The 13272-nt window shown below is 45.6% G+C and overlaps 1 protein-coding gene across 5 annotated transcripts in view; it reads left to right on the top strand.

Moving 5' to 3' along the window:
* Positions 1 to 13272, top strand: part of MTSS2 (MTSS I-BAR domain containing 2) — a 135390-nt gene that overhangs the window by 11455 nt on the left and 110663 nt on the right. For 4 of the 5 annotated variants that reach the window (XM_073564361.1, XM_073564363.1, XM_073564362.1 and 1 more), the window contains exon 2: positions 9825 to 9886. In XM_073564361.1, the coding sequence (XP_073420462.1) occupies positions 9825 to 9886 (62 nt within the window). Of the gene's footprint in view, positions 1 to 9824; positions 9898 to 13272 lie in introns of all 5 variants that reach the window. The other variant, XM_073564366.1, reaches the window with a different exon arrangement.

A 13272-nucleotide genomic window follows, 5' to 3' on the forward strand; every position in this document is an offset into this window, starting at 1 on the left:
GCCGAAAAGTGATCGAGAAGTTGAATCGGGAAAAAAAAAGTGACCATCTAGCCTGTCTGGGAGTCAGCCTTTTGGCTGACTCAATGTAAGCTAGGTTTTTGTGGTCCGTAATTACGGTTATAGGATGGACAGCCCCCTCCAAAAAATGCCTCCATTCTTCAAAGGCCAACTTTACAGCCAGAAGTTCTCGATTCCCCACATCATAGTTTCTTTCCGCAGGGGAGAACTTCTTCGAGAAAAAGGCGCAAGGTCTCAAATTGGTCAAAGTGGTGGGTCCCTGGGACAATACCTCCCCCACCCCCACCTCTGAGGCATCTACCTCAACAATAAATGGTTGAGACGGGTCCGGTTGAATAAGAACCGGGGCAGACATGAAACATTTTTTTAAAAACTTAAACGCCGCTACCGCTGCGGTTGACCAATTCTTGATATAGGCCCCCTTTTGAGTCATGTTTGTGAGGGGTTTAACCACCTGTGAGAACACCCTTATAAATTTACGGTAGTAATTGGCGAATCCTAGGAAATGCTGCAGAGCCTTCAAATCACAAGGTTGAACCCACTTGACAATGGCCTGCACCTTATTAGGATCCATGCGATACCCTTCAGCAGACACAATGAACCCCAGAAAAGACAGTTCTTGGACGAAAAATAAGCATTTTTCTAATTTAGCAAAGAGACAGTTCTCCCGGAGCCTTTGGAGAACTGCCCGAACATGAACAATGTGAGCCTGTTTATCAGGAGAGTAGATCAATATGTCATCCAAATATACCACCATAAAACGTCCAATGAAATCAGAGAACACATGATTAATGAAATTTTGGAAAACCGCTGGAGCATTGGTCAGGCCGAAAGGCATGACCAAATTTTCAAACAACCCTTCAGTAGTGAGAAAAGCGGTTTTCCACTCATCTCCGTCCCGGACTCGGATAAGGTTATACGCTCCCCGTAGATCTAACTTTGAAAACCACTTGGCTCCGGACAACTGGTTGTATAAATCAGGAATAAGTGGAAGGGGATATGTATTCCTCACAGTTATCTTATTTAACTCACGAAAATCGAGGCATGGGCGTAAACCACCGTCTTTTTTCTTTACAAAAAAGAATCCCGCCGCCACAGGAGAAACAGAAGGACGAATGTGTCCCTTACGGAGACTCGGAAATATATTCTTTCATCGCAGCCCGTTCTGGACCCGAAAGGTTATATAAGCGGGCTTTGGGCAATTTAGCACCTGGAACCAGGTCAACGGCACAATCAATTGGGCGGTGTGGTGGTAAAACCTCAGCCTTTTTTTTGGAGAAAACGTCCATATAGTCTTTCAGGCACTCCGGAATACCTTCCAGACCCACGGACGACACAGACACAGTAACCAGACAGTTTTCAGAACAATAGGGACCCCATTTAACAATGTCCCGAGATTCCCAGTTAATTACAGGATTATGCAATTGTAACCAGGGGAACCCCAACACCAGTCCCGCAGGCAGGTTGTCCATCACAAAACATGAAATGTGTTCCTGGCGTAAGGAACTCACTTTAAGGAGAAACTCTTCAGTACGAAACATAACGTTATTCTTAACCAGTGGTGTTTTGTCAATGGCAACAATGTGAATAGGAGTCTCCAACCTAACTGTCCCTAACTTACACCTGGCCACCAAGTCAGAGTCAATAAAGTTCAATGATGATCCGCAATCCACTAAGGCAGAAGTGCATGTAGAGACACTCCCACAACAAAGTTCCACTTGCAACAACATTTTTGAAAAGGCAGAAAAGGGTACCTGAGAGCCTGGGTGACCTCCACGACAATCACCCGGGCTCAGACGCTTGTTGGTCAGTGGACGGGAGAGGCAATCCTTTTTCCAATGTCTAGCATCGCCACAGTGAAAACAACATTTTCCCACGCGCCGTTGTCTCCTTTCGTTCCCTTTGAGGTCGATGGTTCCCATCTCCATGGTTTCCAATGTAGGACAGGCTCCCCTTCTTTGGGAAAATAACGGTGTCTCAATTTGCATCACTCCCCTCGCCCGTAGTCTGCGATCCATTCAGACAGCCTGTGTCATAGCCTCTTCCAGGGAATCAGGCGGAGGGTGGAGAGCCAAGACATCTTTCAGATATTCAAACAGGCCTCTACGGAACAAACCCTGGAGGGCGGCATCATTCCAGCAAACCTCAGCAGCCCAGCGCCTGAACTCTGAACAAAACCACTCGGCTGAGTGCTTCCCCTGGCACACACTCATCACCATGTCCTCAGCCATACGCATCTGATCAGGCTCATCATAAATAAGCCCCAGGGCCTCAAAAAATGCATCCACAGTTATACGCTCAGGGGCCATGGTAGGAAGGGAGAAAGCCCAAGCTTGGGGGGCTCCCCTTAACAGAGACATAATGACCCCCACTCTCTGACCTTCATCCCCAGAAGAGTGTGGTCTCAATGAAAAAAAAAAGCTTACAGCCCTCCTTGAAAACTCTGAACTTCTTTTTATCTCCAGAAAAGGTATCCGGTAACTTAACCGGAGACTCAAGGGAAACTAATGTAACATCCCGAGCCCCCGATGAGAATACCCCCTGCAGTGTCAGCGATCAGCTGCTGAGACTGAGCCAGGACTAGTTGTTCTCCAAGGAGTTTCTGAGACATCTGGGTCAGGTGCCTTACCTGCTCAGAAAGAGCGTGCATAGGATCCATCACATACACAGGAGAAGGGGAGCAGAGAAAAAAAAAATGGTAATGGTCAGTTATAATGTCAGGAACACGGCACTACACTCACTCACTGAGCCAGTGCGCGTGTCCTGAGTACAGAAACAGTGCTAAAAGATACCTGTGGAGCAGGGCAGCAGAGGTGACAATGCGTGCTTCAAACTATTAGTGTCAGGATCCAGTCAGCGCCGGAAAGTAAAGAGGCACAGGACCTGCGGACACTGAAGTTAGCAAGCTGGCACAGGACCTATGGTCATGTGACTGCAAGGGGGCGGGGCTTATCGTCCTGCTTTCAGAGATGATAGGACACCATGCAACAACTCAGAGTCAGGCAAAACGGAGGTCACACAGTACGGGCAAACGAGGCACAGGAGGGACAAACAGACGGGTAGTCAGACAAAGCCAAAGGTCATACACAAGAGGGCAACGCGGTACCAAGGGGAGGAGCAGAGAGAAGTCAGGTCACAAGCAGAGAGTCATACACGAGAGGTAGCGCAGTACAAGAGGGACAGGCAGAACTCGAAACAGGGACAGAACCGGATCAAAACCAAACAAGCAAGAAAGATATCAGGCACAAGGCACACGTACGCACAAGGTCAACTAACTCACTGGAGCTAGGTCCAGTGAGCATTAAATAGCCGCCCTCTGCCAGAGAGAGGCAGAACAATTAACCCCCAGTCTGATCAGGACGGGCCAAAGCGAAACCCCGTCCTGGATCATGACACAAGGGTTCAGAGCCACTGAACACGGAGCTGGGGGTCACAGTCACTGAGCGAAGGGGATGCCGGTCAGAGCCACTGAGCAAAGAGGCCGGGGGGTCAGAGCCTCTGATAGCAGGAGCCGGGGGTCAGACCCATGGAGACAAGGAGCTGGGGGTCAGAGTGTTTGAGAGGTGGGCCGGGATTCAGAGCAATAGAGAAAAAGAGCCAGGGATCAGAGCCTCGGAGACAAGGGACCAGGGTTCAGAGTGTTGGAGACAAAAGGCCGGGGGTCAGAGCAACTGAGAGAAGGGGCTGGGGGTAATAGCCATGGAGATGAAGGGCTGAAGGTCATTCGTAGTCTCACCGGCGTGTTTTATGGGTTCACTATCTCCACAAATTCAGACACAGAGTGGCACCAATCCCATCTCCACAAACACTGGATCTGTATTATTCTGCATATATACAGTGGCATGGAAACGTTTTGGGCACCTCTGGTCAAATGATTGTGAACAGTTAAACAAGTTGAAGATTAAATGATCTCTAAAAGGCCTGCAGTTAATCATGACACATTTCCTTTGTATTTTAGGCAAACAAAAAAAATATTGTCTTTTTTACATTTTAAAATGACAAAAAGGAAAATGTTCCAGTGCGAAAGTTTGGGCACCCTTCAAGATTTGTGTGCACAGATAATGTTGACCAAGGCTTCTGACCTTAATTATCCTGTTAAGGTTATGGCTTGCTCACTATCATCATTAGGAAAGGTTCGGTGATGCAAATTTCCCAGCTTTATAAAAACCCAGCCTCCTCTAATCTTGTGCCAGAAAACAGCAGCCATAGGTTAGGGTTATCACAGCTGCCGAGCACTTTGAAAATGAAAATGGTGGAGGCCCACAAAGCAGGAGAAGGCTATAAGAAGATAGCAAAGCGTTTCCAAGTTGTTCTTTCCTCAGTTCGAAATGTAATTAAGAAATGGTCATTACCAGGAAGAGTGGAGGTCAAGATAAGGTCTGGAAGACCAAGCAAAATTTCACTGAGAGCTGCTGGTAAGATAGCTAGAGAGGCAAATATGAAACCCCGCTTGACCTCAAAAGATCTTCAGAAAGATTTAACAGACTCTGAAGTTATGGTACATTGCTCTACTGTTCAGAGACACCTATACAAATATGGCCTTCATGGAAGACTCATCAGAAGAAAACCTCTCCTGCGTCCTCATCATAAAATTCAGTGTCAAAAGAAAATGTAAACAAGCCTGATGCATTTGGGAAACAAGTCCTGTGGACCGATGAGATTAACATAGAACTCTGTGGCCACAACAATCAAAGGTATGTGTGGAAAAAAATGGCACAGAATCTCAGGAAAAGAACAATTCGCTAACCATTAAGGCGGATCAATCACGCTTTGAGGTTGTGTTAAAGCCAATGACTCGGGGAACATTTCACACAGGTAGAGGGAAGAATGAAGTAAATGAAATTTGAACAAATTCTTGATGCAAGGATACCACCATCCATAACAAAGATGAAGGGGAAAATAAGAAGAGGAGGAGGATGGCTGCTATAAGTGAATAATGATCCTACACACGTCACAATCCACAATAGACGACCTCAAAAGGGGCAAGCTGAAGATTTTACAATGGCCCTCACATCCCCTGATCTGAGCATCATGGACCATCTGTGGTGAGACCTCAAAACAGCAGAGGATGCGAGAGACCCAGGAATCTCACAGAATGGGAGGAATTCTCCAAGGAAGAATGGAGGAAAATGCCTCAGACAAGAACTGAAAGACTCTGGATTGGCTACAAAAAGTGCTTACAAGATGTGATACTTGCAAAAGGGGATTAGGTACTAACCATGCAGGGTGCACAAACTTTCTCATCAGCCCATTTTCCTCTCAGGCATTTTTACAATGTAAAAGATGAATTTATACGCTTCACAGTATCACTCCTCCTGTATATACACACTGCACAGTACCACTCCTGTATATACACACTGCACAGTACCACTCCTCCTGTATATACTGTATATATATATATATATACATACACACACACACTGCACAGTCCCACTCCTCCTGTATATATAATTATACACTGCACAGTACCACTCCTCCTGTATATATACACTGCACAGTACCACTCCTCCTGTGTATATACACTGCACAGTACCACTCCTGTATATATGCACTGCACAGTACCACTCCTCCTGTATATACACACTGCACAGGACCACTCCTCCTGTATATATACACTGCACAGCACCACTCCTCCTGTATATACACGCTGCACAGTACCGCTCCACCTGTCCTGTATATACACTGCACAGTACACCTCCTCCTGTATATACACACTGCACAGCACCACTCCTCCTGTATATATACACTGCACAGTACACCTCCTCCTGTATATATACACTGCACAGTACACCTCCTCCTGTATATATACACTGCACAGTACACCTCCTCCTGTATATACACACTGCACAGTACCGCTCCTCCTGTATATATACACGGCACAGTGCCGCTCCTCCTGTATATATACACGGCACAGCACCACTCCTCCTGTATATATACACTGCACAGTACCGCTCCTCCTGTATATATACACTGCACAGTACCGCTCCTCCTGTATATACACTGCACAGTACCGCTCCTCCTGTATATATATACTGCACAGTACCGCTCCTCCTGTATATACACTGCACAGTACCACTCCTCCTGTATATATACACTGCACAGTACACCTCCTCCTGTATATATACACTGCACAGTACACCTCCTCCTGTATATATACACTGCACAGTACACCTCCTCCTGTATATATACACTGCACAGTACACCTCCTCCTGTATATACACACTGCACAGTACCGCTCCTCCTGTATATATACACGGCACAGTACCGCTCCTCCTGTATATATACACGGCACAGCACCACTCCTCCTGTATATATACACTGCACAGTACCGCTCCTCCTGTATATATACACTGCACAGTACCGCTCCTCCTGTATATACACTGCACAGTACACCTCCTCCTGTATATACACTGCACAGTACACCTCCTCCTGTATATACACTGCACAGTACCGCTCCACCTGTCCTGTATATACACTGCACAGTACACCTCCTCCTGTATATACACACTGCACAGCACCACTCCTCCTGTATATACACACTGCACAGTACCACTTCTGTATACACACTGCACAGTACCCCTTTTCTTGTCTTGGGCTTAGTTTGGACCTGTCAGTCAGGGTTCTCTGTGCTGTCTGTGGCAAGTATAATGTGTTATTTCCCAGCCTCTCCTCCATTGACGGGATTTCTGACATTTGTCAGGCTGCTCCTTGGCAGACGAGGAGTTAGACGTGTTGACGCTCCGTCTGGCGGAGTTGGCGGGCAAGGGGGCCACATATGTTCAGATGTTTATTATGTGGTAATGGATTCAGAGCTCTGCATTCGCAGTTAGCTCTCAGATCCTTGTCGCGCAGTCTCAGTCACTGTGCAGCGCACCCACGATCATTAGATACCCCACAATGCAAAAGAAAAAAAACGCCACCGTTTTCCGTGGCTTCATTATTTTATCACAAGTTCTAATTTCCCCATTGCTTATGGTCAGTGATCAGGAACAATCAGGTGTTTTTGTATTTTCATCTTCAGTGCAGACACTCCTTTGTGAGCTAAGCACAGCAGCTGCGTGAAGGCGCCTTCAGTGGTAGCAAAAGGCTCTGTCCACTGGAGCATCAGCTGGGAGAGATCTCTTACCGCTGGGCAGCCGAGACGATGTCAACTACTTGATGAGAATAATGATTGCTGACTGTTTCCATTCGAGCTGCAGATGTGACACAGTCACAGAGCAACATGTAGAGTTACCCGGAAACATGGAAACGGTTATGTGACATAACGGGAGCAGAGAACAATGATCCTTCCTGCGCATCTGTTATAGTCAGCAGCTCCGGAGAGACACAGAGGACATGTACGAAACGGCCATCCTATCACTACGACCTGCTCCAGTATTTACCGCACTGCTTCGCCTCATTATTTCCGCATCTTCCGTAGATGTATTCTAGAGTGAAGACTGAAAGAGGCGACCATAGTGCAGGACCCCAAGGGGCGGACCAGAGCCGCAATCTGATGCAAAGTACATGCACTGCTGTATGTGAACCATCCACACACAGAACTCATCCAGAATGTCACTTCATAATCAGCGGAGTCACCATCTGCATACATTACTGACCCTGTACTGATCCTGAGCTACCTCCTGTATTATACTCCAGAGCTGCACTCACTATTCTGCTGGTGCTGTCACTGAGTATATACATTACATTACTGATCCTGAGTTACATCCTGTATTATACCCCAGAGCTGCACTCACTATTCTGCTGGTGCAGTCACTGTGTACATACATTACATTACTGATCCTGAGTTACCTCCTGTATTATACTCCAGAGCTGCACTCACTATTCTGCTGGTGCTGTCACTGAGTACATACATGATACATTACATTACTGATCTTGAGTTACCTCCTGTATAATACTCCAGAGGTGCACTCACTATTCTGCTGGTGCTGTCACTGAGTATATACATTACATTACTGATCCTGAGTTACATCCTGTATTATACCCCAGAGCTGCACTCACTATTCTGCTGGTGCAGTTACTGTGTACATACATTACATCACTGATCCTGAGTTACATCCTGTATTATACCCCAGAGCTGCACTCACTATTCTGCTGGTGCAGTCACTGTGTACATACATTACATTACTGATCCTGAGTTACATCCTGTATTATTCTCCAGAGCTGCACTCACTATCCTGCTGGTGCAGTCACTGTGTGCATACATTACATTACTGATCCTGAGTTACCTCCTGTATTATACCCCAGAGCTGCACTCACTATTCTGCTGGTGCAGTCACTGTGTACATACATTACATTACTGATCCTGACCTGAGTTACATCCTGTATTATACTCCAGAGCTGCACTCACTATTCTGCTGGTGCAGTCACTGTGTACATACATTACCAATTCCGTGTTGTAGTCCAGAGCTGCACTCACTTTTGTACTTTGCACATCCCAGGTGTCAGGAAATCTGAAGTATTTCTTATTGTTTTAATTACACATACCTTACTTTCTGCTGCATCTCGTTGGTTTGTAAGAGGACATGCTGTCCTTTCCCCTTTTCCGTTTCTCCAGGCACACTGCTGCAGTCTTTTTCTGCCTGTGTGTAATTCCCTCCCCCCCTCGCAGCTGCACTCTCTTCACCCTCTCCCTCTAGCTACTTTGTGTAATGAGAGACCCTGGTATGGCCGGCTCAAGCCGGAAGTGGTAGGTTAGAAGCACATGTTTTTGGAAGTTCCTTCAGGATTGAATATAATAACGCAGATTAGGCATAGAAGCAGGAAACCTTTGTTTTTGAAATCTACATCGTAAAAGCTATCCAAAGGCGGGTTTTGAAACTTTGGCGACCACCAGAATCCGAGAAACTGATTTCTACCCGACTGAGCCACACAGCCACGGCATGTTTAGACTTAAATGAAAGGTAATTTCACAATAAGAAAACTGATAACCCTGTTGTCTTGTTGCGAGGTTTCCACCCAGAGTTATGACAAATAGTAGTTTCTTAAGAACTTTCTAAAGGGCAGTGCATTCCATAGCTCCACCCACCCAGTGAGGTCTGCGAAGAGAAAGTATAAGATTAGGATGCCCAATTAGGAATTTGTCATTTGCCTGGGGTTCACCATTTTCTGTTGGGGAAGCCGCCCCTCCTTCACATGGCATGCCATTGACTGAGATCTGTAAGTTTCATATTTTAATCCATGTTATTTTGTATCTATCTGTATATAATGTATCTGTCTCGTTTGTAACATCTTTTATATTTTTGCAAACACTGCCTACATTTTCTGGAGTAAATCTATAACAATTTACTAGGTTTGTTGTCCTTGCTTTATAATGTACCGCCACATCCTTCATGCTAAATTTACGCTACATAGGGGATTGGCTCCTGACCCGATATTTATTTTTTATGTAGAATGAGGAGCTGGTGGCAGCAAAGTGTTCTGGGGTATTTGTGAGATTCTGGCAGTGAAGGAACTGAGGTTTTATGTGTGTGTTACCCGCCCTGGGGACATACATACCGCCCTCACTGCAGAGTGCCCAATAGCCAGTACACAGCAAGGCAAACCTTCTGGCGACCACTTATTGTAGGTGTAGTTCCCTGACTGACCTGAGGGTAAGGGGGGCACCAGAGAGCTGAAAGTTCCAAACCAGAACTGGAAAGTGGGATATAATAAATCCCTGACAACTGGGGGGCAACCACACCCCCAGCTCATGACACCAGGGTTTATCATCAGACACCCTTTTTCAGTACTCAACCTTATGTTATAGCAGCAGTACGTGTTTCACATGATCTCGGATTATTTACTTAATTTCTTCCTTTCTGCAGAGTTCTTACCCGATCTGGGAAGATTTCAGCACTAAAGCCACTAAACTCCACTCCCAGCTCAGGTAAGTGTCAGGTAAGTGATGGTAGGTGGGGGGGGGTCACGTTTTCTCTGATAGTGTCAGTCATTTTTCGTGGGGCAGAGCTGCTGCAGAACCTTCTCTTTACTTGACATTAACAGAACTTTGATTATTGTCCACATATTAAAGGGCCATTGCGTTCTCTACAGACCACTTCACCATTTTACACTGTGTGCAGGTTCTTATCCGCTGCTTTAACAAATATTTATACCCCGTGAAGTTTTCAATTTTTTATTTTGTTTGATACCAACACAAAGTAGCAAATATTTGTGATGTGTAAAGGAGACATGAGTGTTTCTAAATATTTAAATAATACAAATCTGAAAATTGTGAGGTGCATTTGAATTGAGCCCACCTGAGTCAGTACTTTGTAGGACCATCTTTCTCTGCTGCAGTCTTTTGGGGTTGGTCTCCACCAGATTTGCGCATCTAGAGGTGACATTTTGCCCTTTCTTCGCACACTCGCTCTGTGGATCGGATGGAGACATTTGTGATCAGCAATTTTCACGTCTTGTCACAGATTCTCTGGGATTTGGGTCTGGACTGTGACTGGGGCATTCACACTCATAAATATGCTTTGATCTAAACCACATACGTCAATCTCCGCAGGGTAAGTACATTTGGCCCGCAATGCCAGGCTTGTCACCAGCTTGGCATCGCAAACTATATCGGCATCCTAGGTTCTAATACATTTGAAAGAAATGGTAGAGTAGGGAGCGTAAGCGGATGCTCCCTCTCCCATCATTCTACGTCTGATGTCGTTACAACGCACCCACTGTACCGATATGTGCAGAGGATCTGAGGACACCGGAGAAGTAGGGGAACGGTCAGAGGTGAGTATTTATGTTTTTAATGTGGGGTCATTATACTGTATGGAGCACTATGTGAGGCCATTATACTGTATGGAGGACTATGTGGGGTCATTATACTCTATGGAGGGCTACAGTGCCTTGCGAAAGTATTCGGCCCCCTGGAACTTTTCAACCTTTTCCCACATATCGTGCTTCAAACATAAAGATACCAAATGTAAATTTTTGGTGAAGAATCAACAACAAGTGGGACACAATTGTGAAGTTGAACGAAATTTATTGGTTATTTTAAATTTTTATGGAAATCCAAAAACTGAAAAGTGGGGCGTGCAATATTATTCGGCCCCTGTAACTCAATACTTTGTTGCGCCTCCTTTTGCTGTGATTACAGCTGCAGTTGCTTGGGGTATGTCTCTATCAGTTCTGTACATCGAGAGACTGAAATTCTCGCCCATTCTTCCTTGGCAAACAGCTCGAGCTCAGTGAGGTTGGATGGAGATCGTTTGTGAACAGCAGTTTTCAGCTCTTTCCACAGAGTCGCGATTGGATTCAGGTCTGGACTGTGACTTGGCCATTCTAACACCTGGAGACGTTTATTTGTGAACCATTCCATTGTAGATTTTGCTTTATGTTTGGGATCATTGTCTTGTTGGAAGACAAATCTTCGTCCCAGTCTCAGGTCTTTTGCAGACTAACAGGTTTTCTTCAAGAATAACATACATAACATAGTAACATAGTTAGTAAGGCCGAAAAAAGACATTAGTCCATCCAGTTCAGCCTATAAAATTCTGTCAGAATAAATTCCCAGATCTCCGTCCTTCTAAAGAACCTAACAATAACTGTAAGATACAATATTGTTACACTCCAGGAAGACATCCAGGCCTCTCCTGATCCCCTCGGCTGAGTTCGCCATCACCCCCTCTCAGGCAGGGAATTCCAGATTCTCACTGCCCTAACAGTAAAGAATCCTCTTCTATGTTGGTGGAGAAACCTTCTCTCCTCCAGACGCAGAGAATGCCCCATTGTGACCGTCACCTTCCTCGGTATAAACAGATCCTGGGAGAGATATTTGTATTGTCCCCTTATATACTTATACATGGTTATTAGATCGCCCCTCAGTCGCCTTTTATCTAGACTAAATAATCCTAATTTTGCTAATCTCTCTGGGTATTGTACTTCCCCCATCCCCTTTATTAATTTTGTTGCCCTCCTTTGTACTCGCTCTAGTTCCATTATATCCTTCCTGAGCACCTCTGCCCAAAACTGTACACAGTCCTCCATGTGCGATCTAACCAGGGATTTGTACAGAGGCAGTATAATGCTCTCATCATGTGTATCCAGACCTCATTTAATGCACCCCATGATCCTGTTTGCCTTGACAGCCGCTGCCTGGCACTGGCTGCTCCAGGTAAGTTTATCATTAACTACTGTAGGATCCCCAAGTCCTTCTCCAGGTCAGATTTACCCAGTGGTTTACTGTTCAGTGTGTAATGGTGATATTGATTCCTTCTTCCCATGTGTATAACCTTACATTTATCATTGTTAAACTGCATCTGTCACCTTTCGGCCCAAGTTCCCAACTTATCCAGATCCATCTGTAGCAGAATACTATCTTCTCTTGTATTGACGGCTTTACATAGTTTTGTATTATCTGCAAATATCGATATTTTACTGTGCAAACCTTCTACCAGATCGTTAATAAATATCTTGAAGAGAAGAGGTCCCAACACCGACCCCTGCGGTCCCCACTGGTCACAGCGACCCAGTTAGAGAATATACCATTTATAACCCCCCCTCTGCTTTCTATCACTAAGCCAGTTACTTACCCATTTCCACACATTTCCCTGTTGTGAGTTCATTTTCCCCTTCGTCACTGAGGTCTGGTGAACTCCCTATTCTGGTAAAGGAAGGTAATGAGCCTAATGAGGATGACTGGCTGAGTGGAGTCACGGACTGGATATAAGGCTGCCGACGCCCTTCTGCCCTGCGGGTGATTTCTCTGTGGACTTCTAGGACACCAGTCTGATTCCTGCTCCTCTAAAGCTAAGTTTTCTGCTTTGCCTGTTAGCATTTATGTTTTGTTTTTGTTTTCCTTGCTTTTCTGGATTCTGCCATTCCCTGCTGGGGTGAGCTGAATCTCCTTTTGCCTGTAGCTCTGTCTTCAGAATATTCCTGAGTACTGACATAGCTTTTTTGAAGCCTAGCGTCTTCAGGGCCTTTTTCACTGTCAGTCTGTTGGCTCTTATTTTCATAGGGTTTTTCACGGATTGCAGACAGCAGCCTTCCTGTCCTTTTCTATCTAGTTAGCTTTGGCCCCGTCTTTGCTCAGTCTATCTTTCTGCCTGTGTTAGTGTTTTCCTCTTGCTTCACCGTCATTATATGTTGGGGGCTGCCTATTGCTTTGGGGTCTGCTCTGGGGCAGTTTAGATTTCCCCTTTCTTTCTTTAGGCCTATTTAATGCTCCGGCTGTGATCGAGGGGTCTAGGGCATCGTAGGAACCCCCCACGGCTACTGCTAGTTGTGTTGATAGGTTCAGGGGTCTGCAATCCGATAGCTGCCAAC

Source organism: Dendrobates tinctorius, unplaced genomic scaffold (assembly GCF_039654945.1).
Source record: "Dendrobates tinctorius isolate UK_male_01 unplaced genomic scaffold, ASM3965494v1 ptg000450l, whole genome shotgun sequence".
Classification (NCBI taxonomy): domain Eukaryota; kingdom Metazoa; phylum Chordata; class Amphibia; order Anura; family Dendrobatidae; genus Dendrobates; species Dendrobates tinctorius.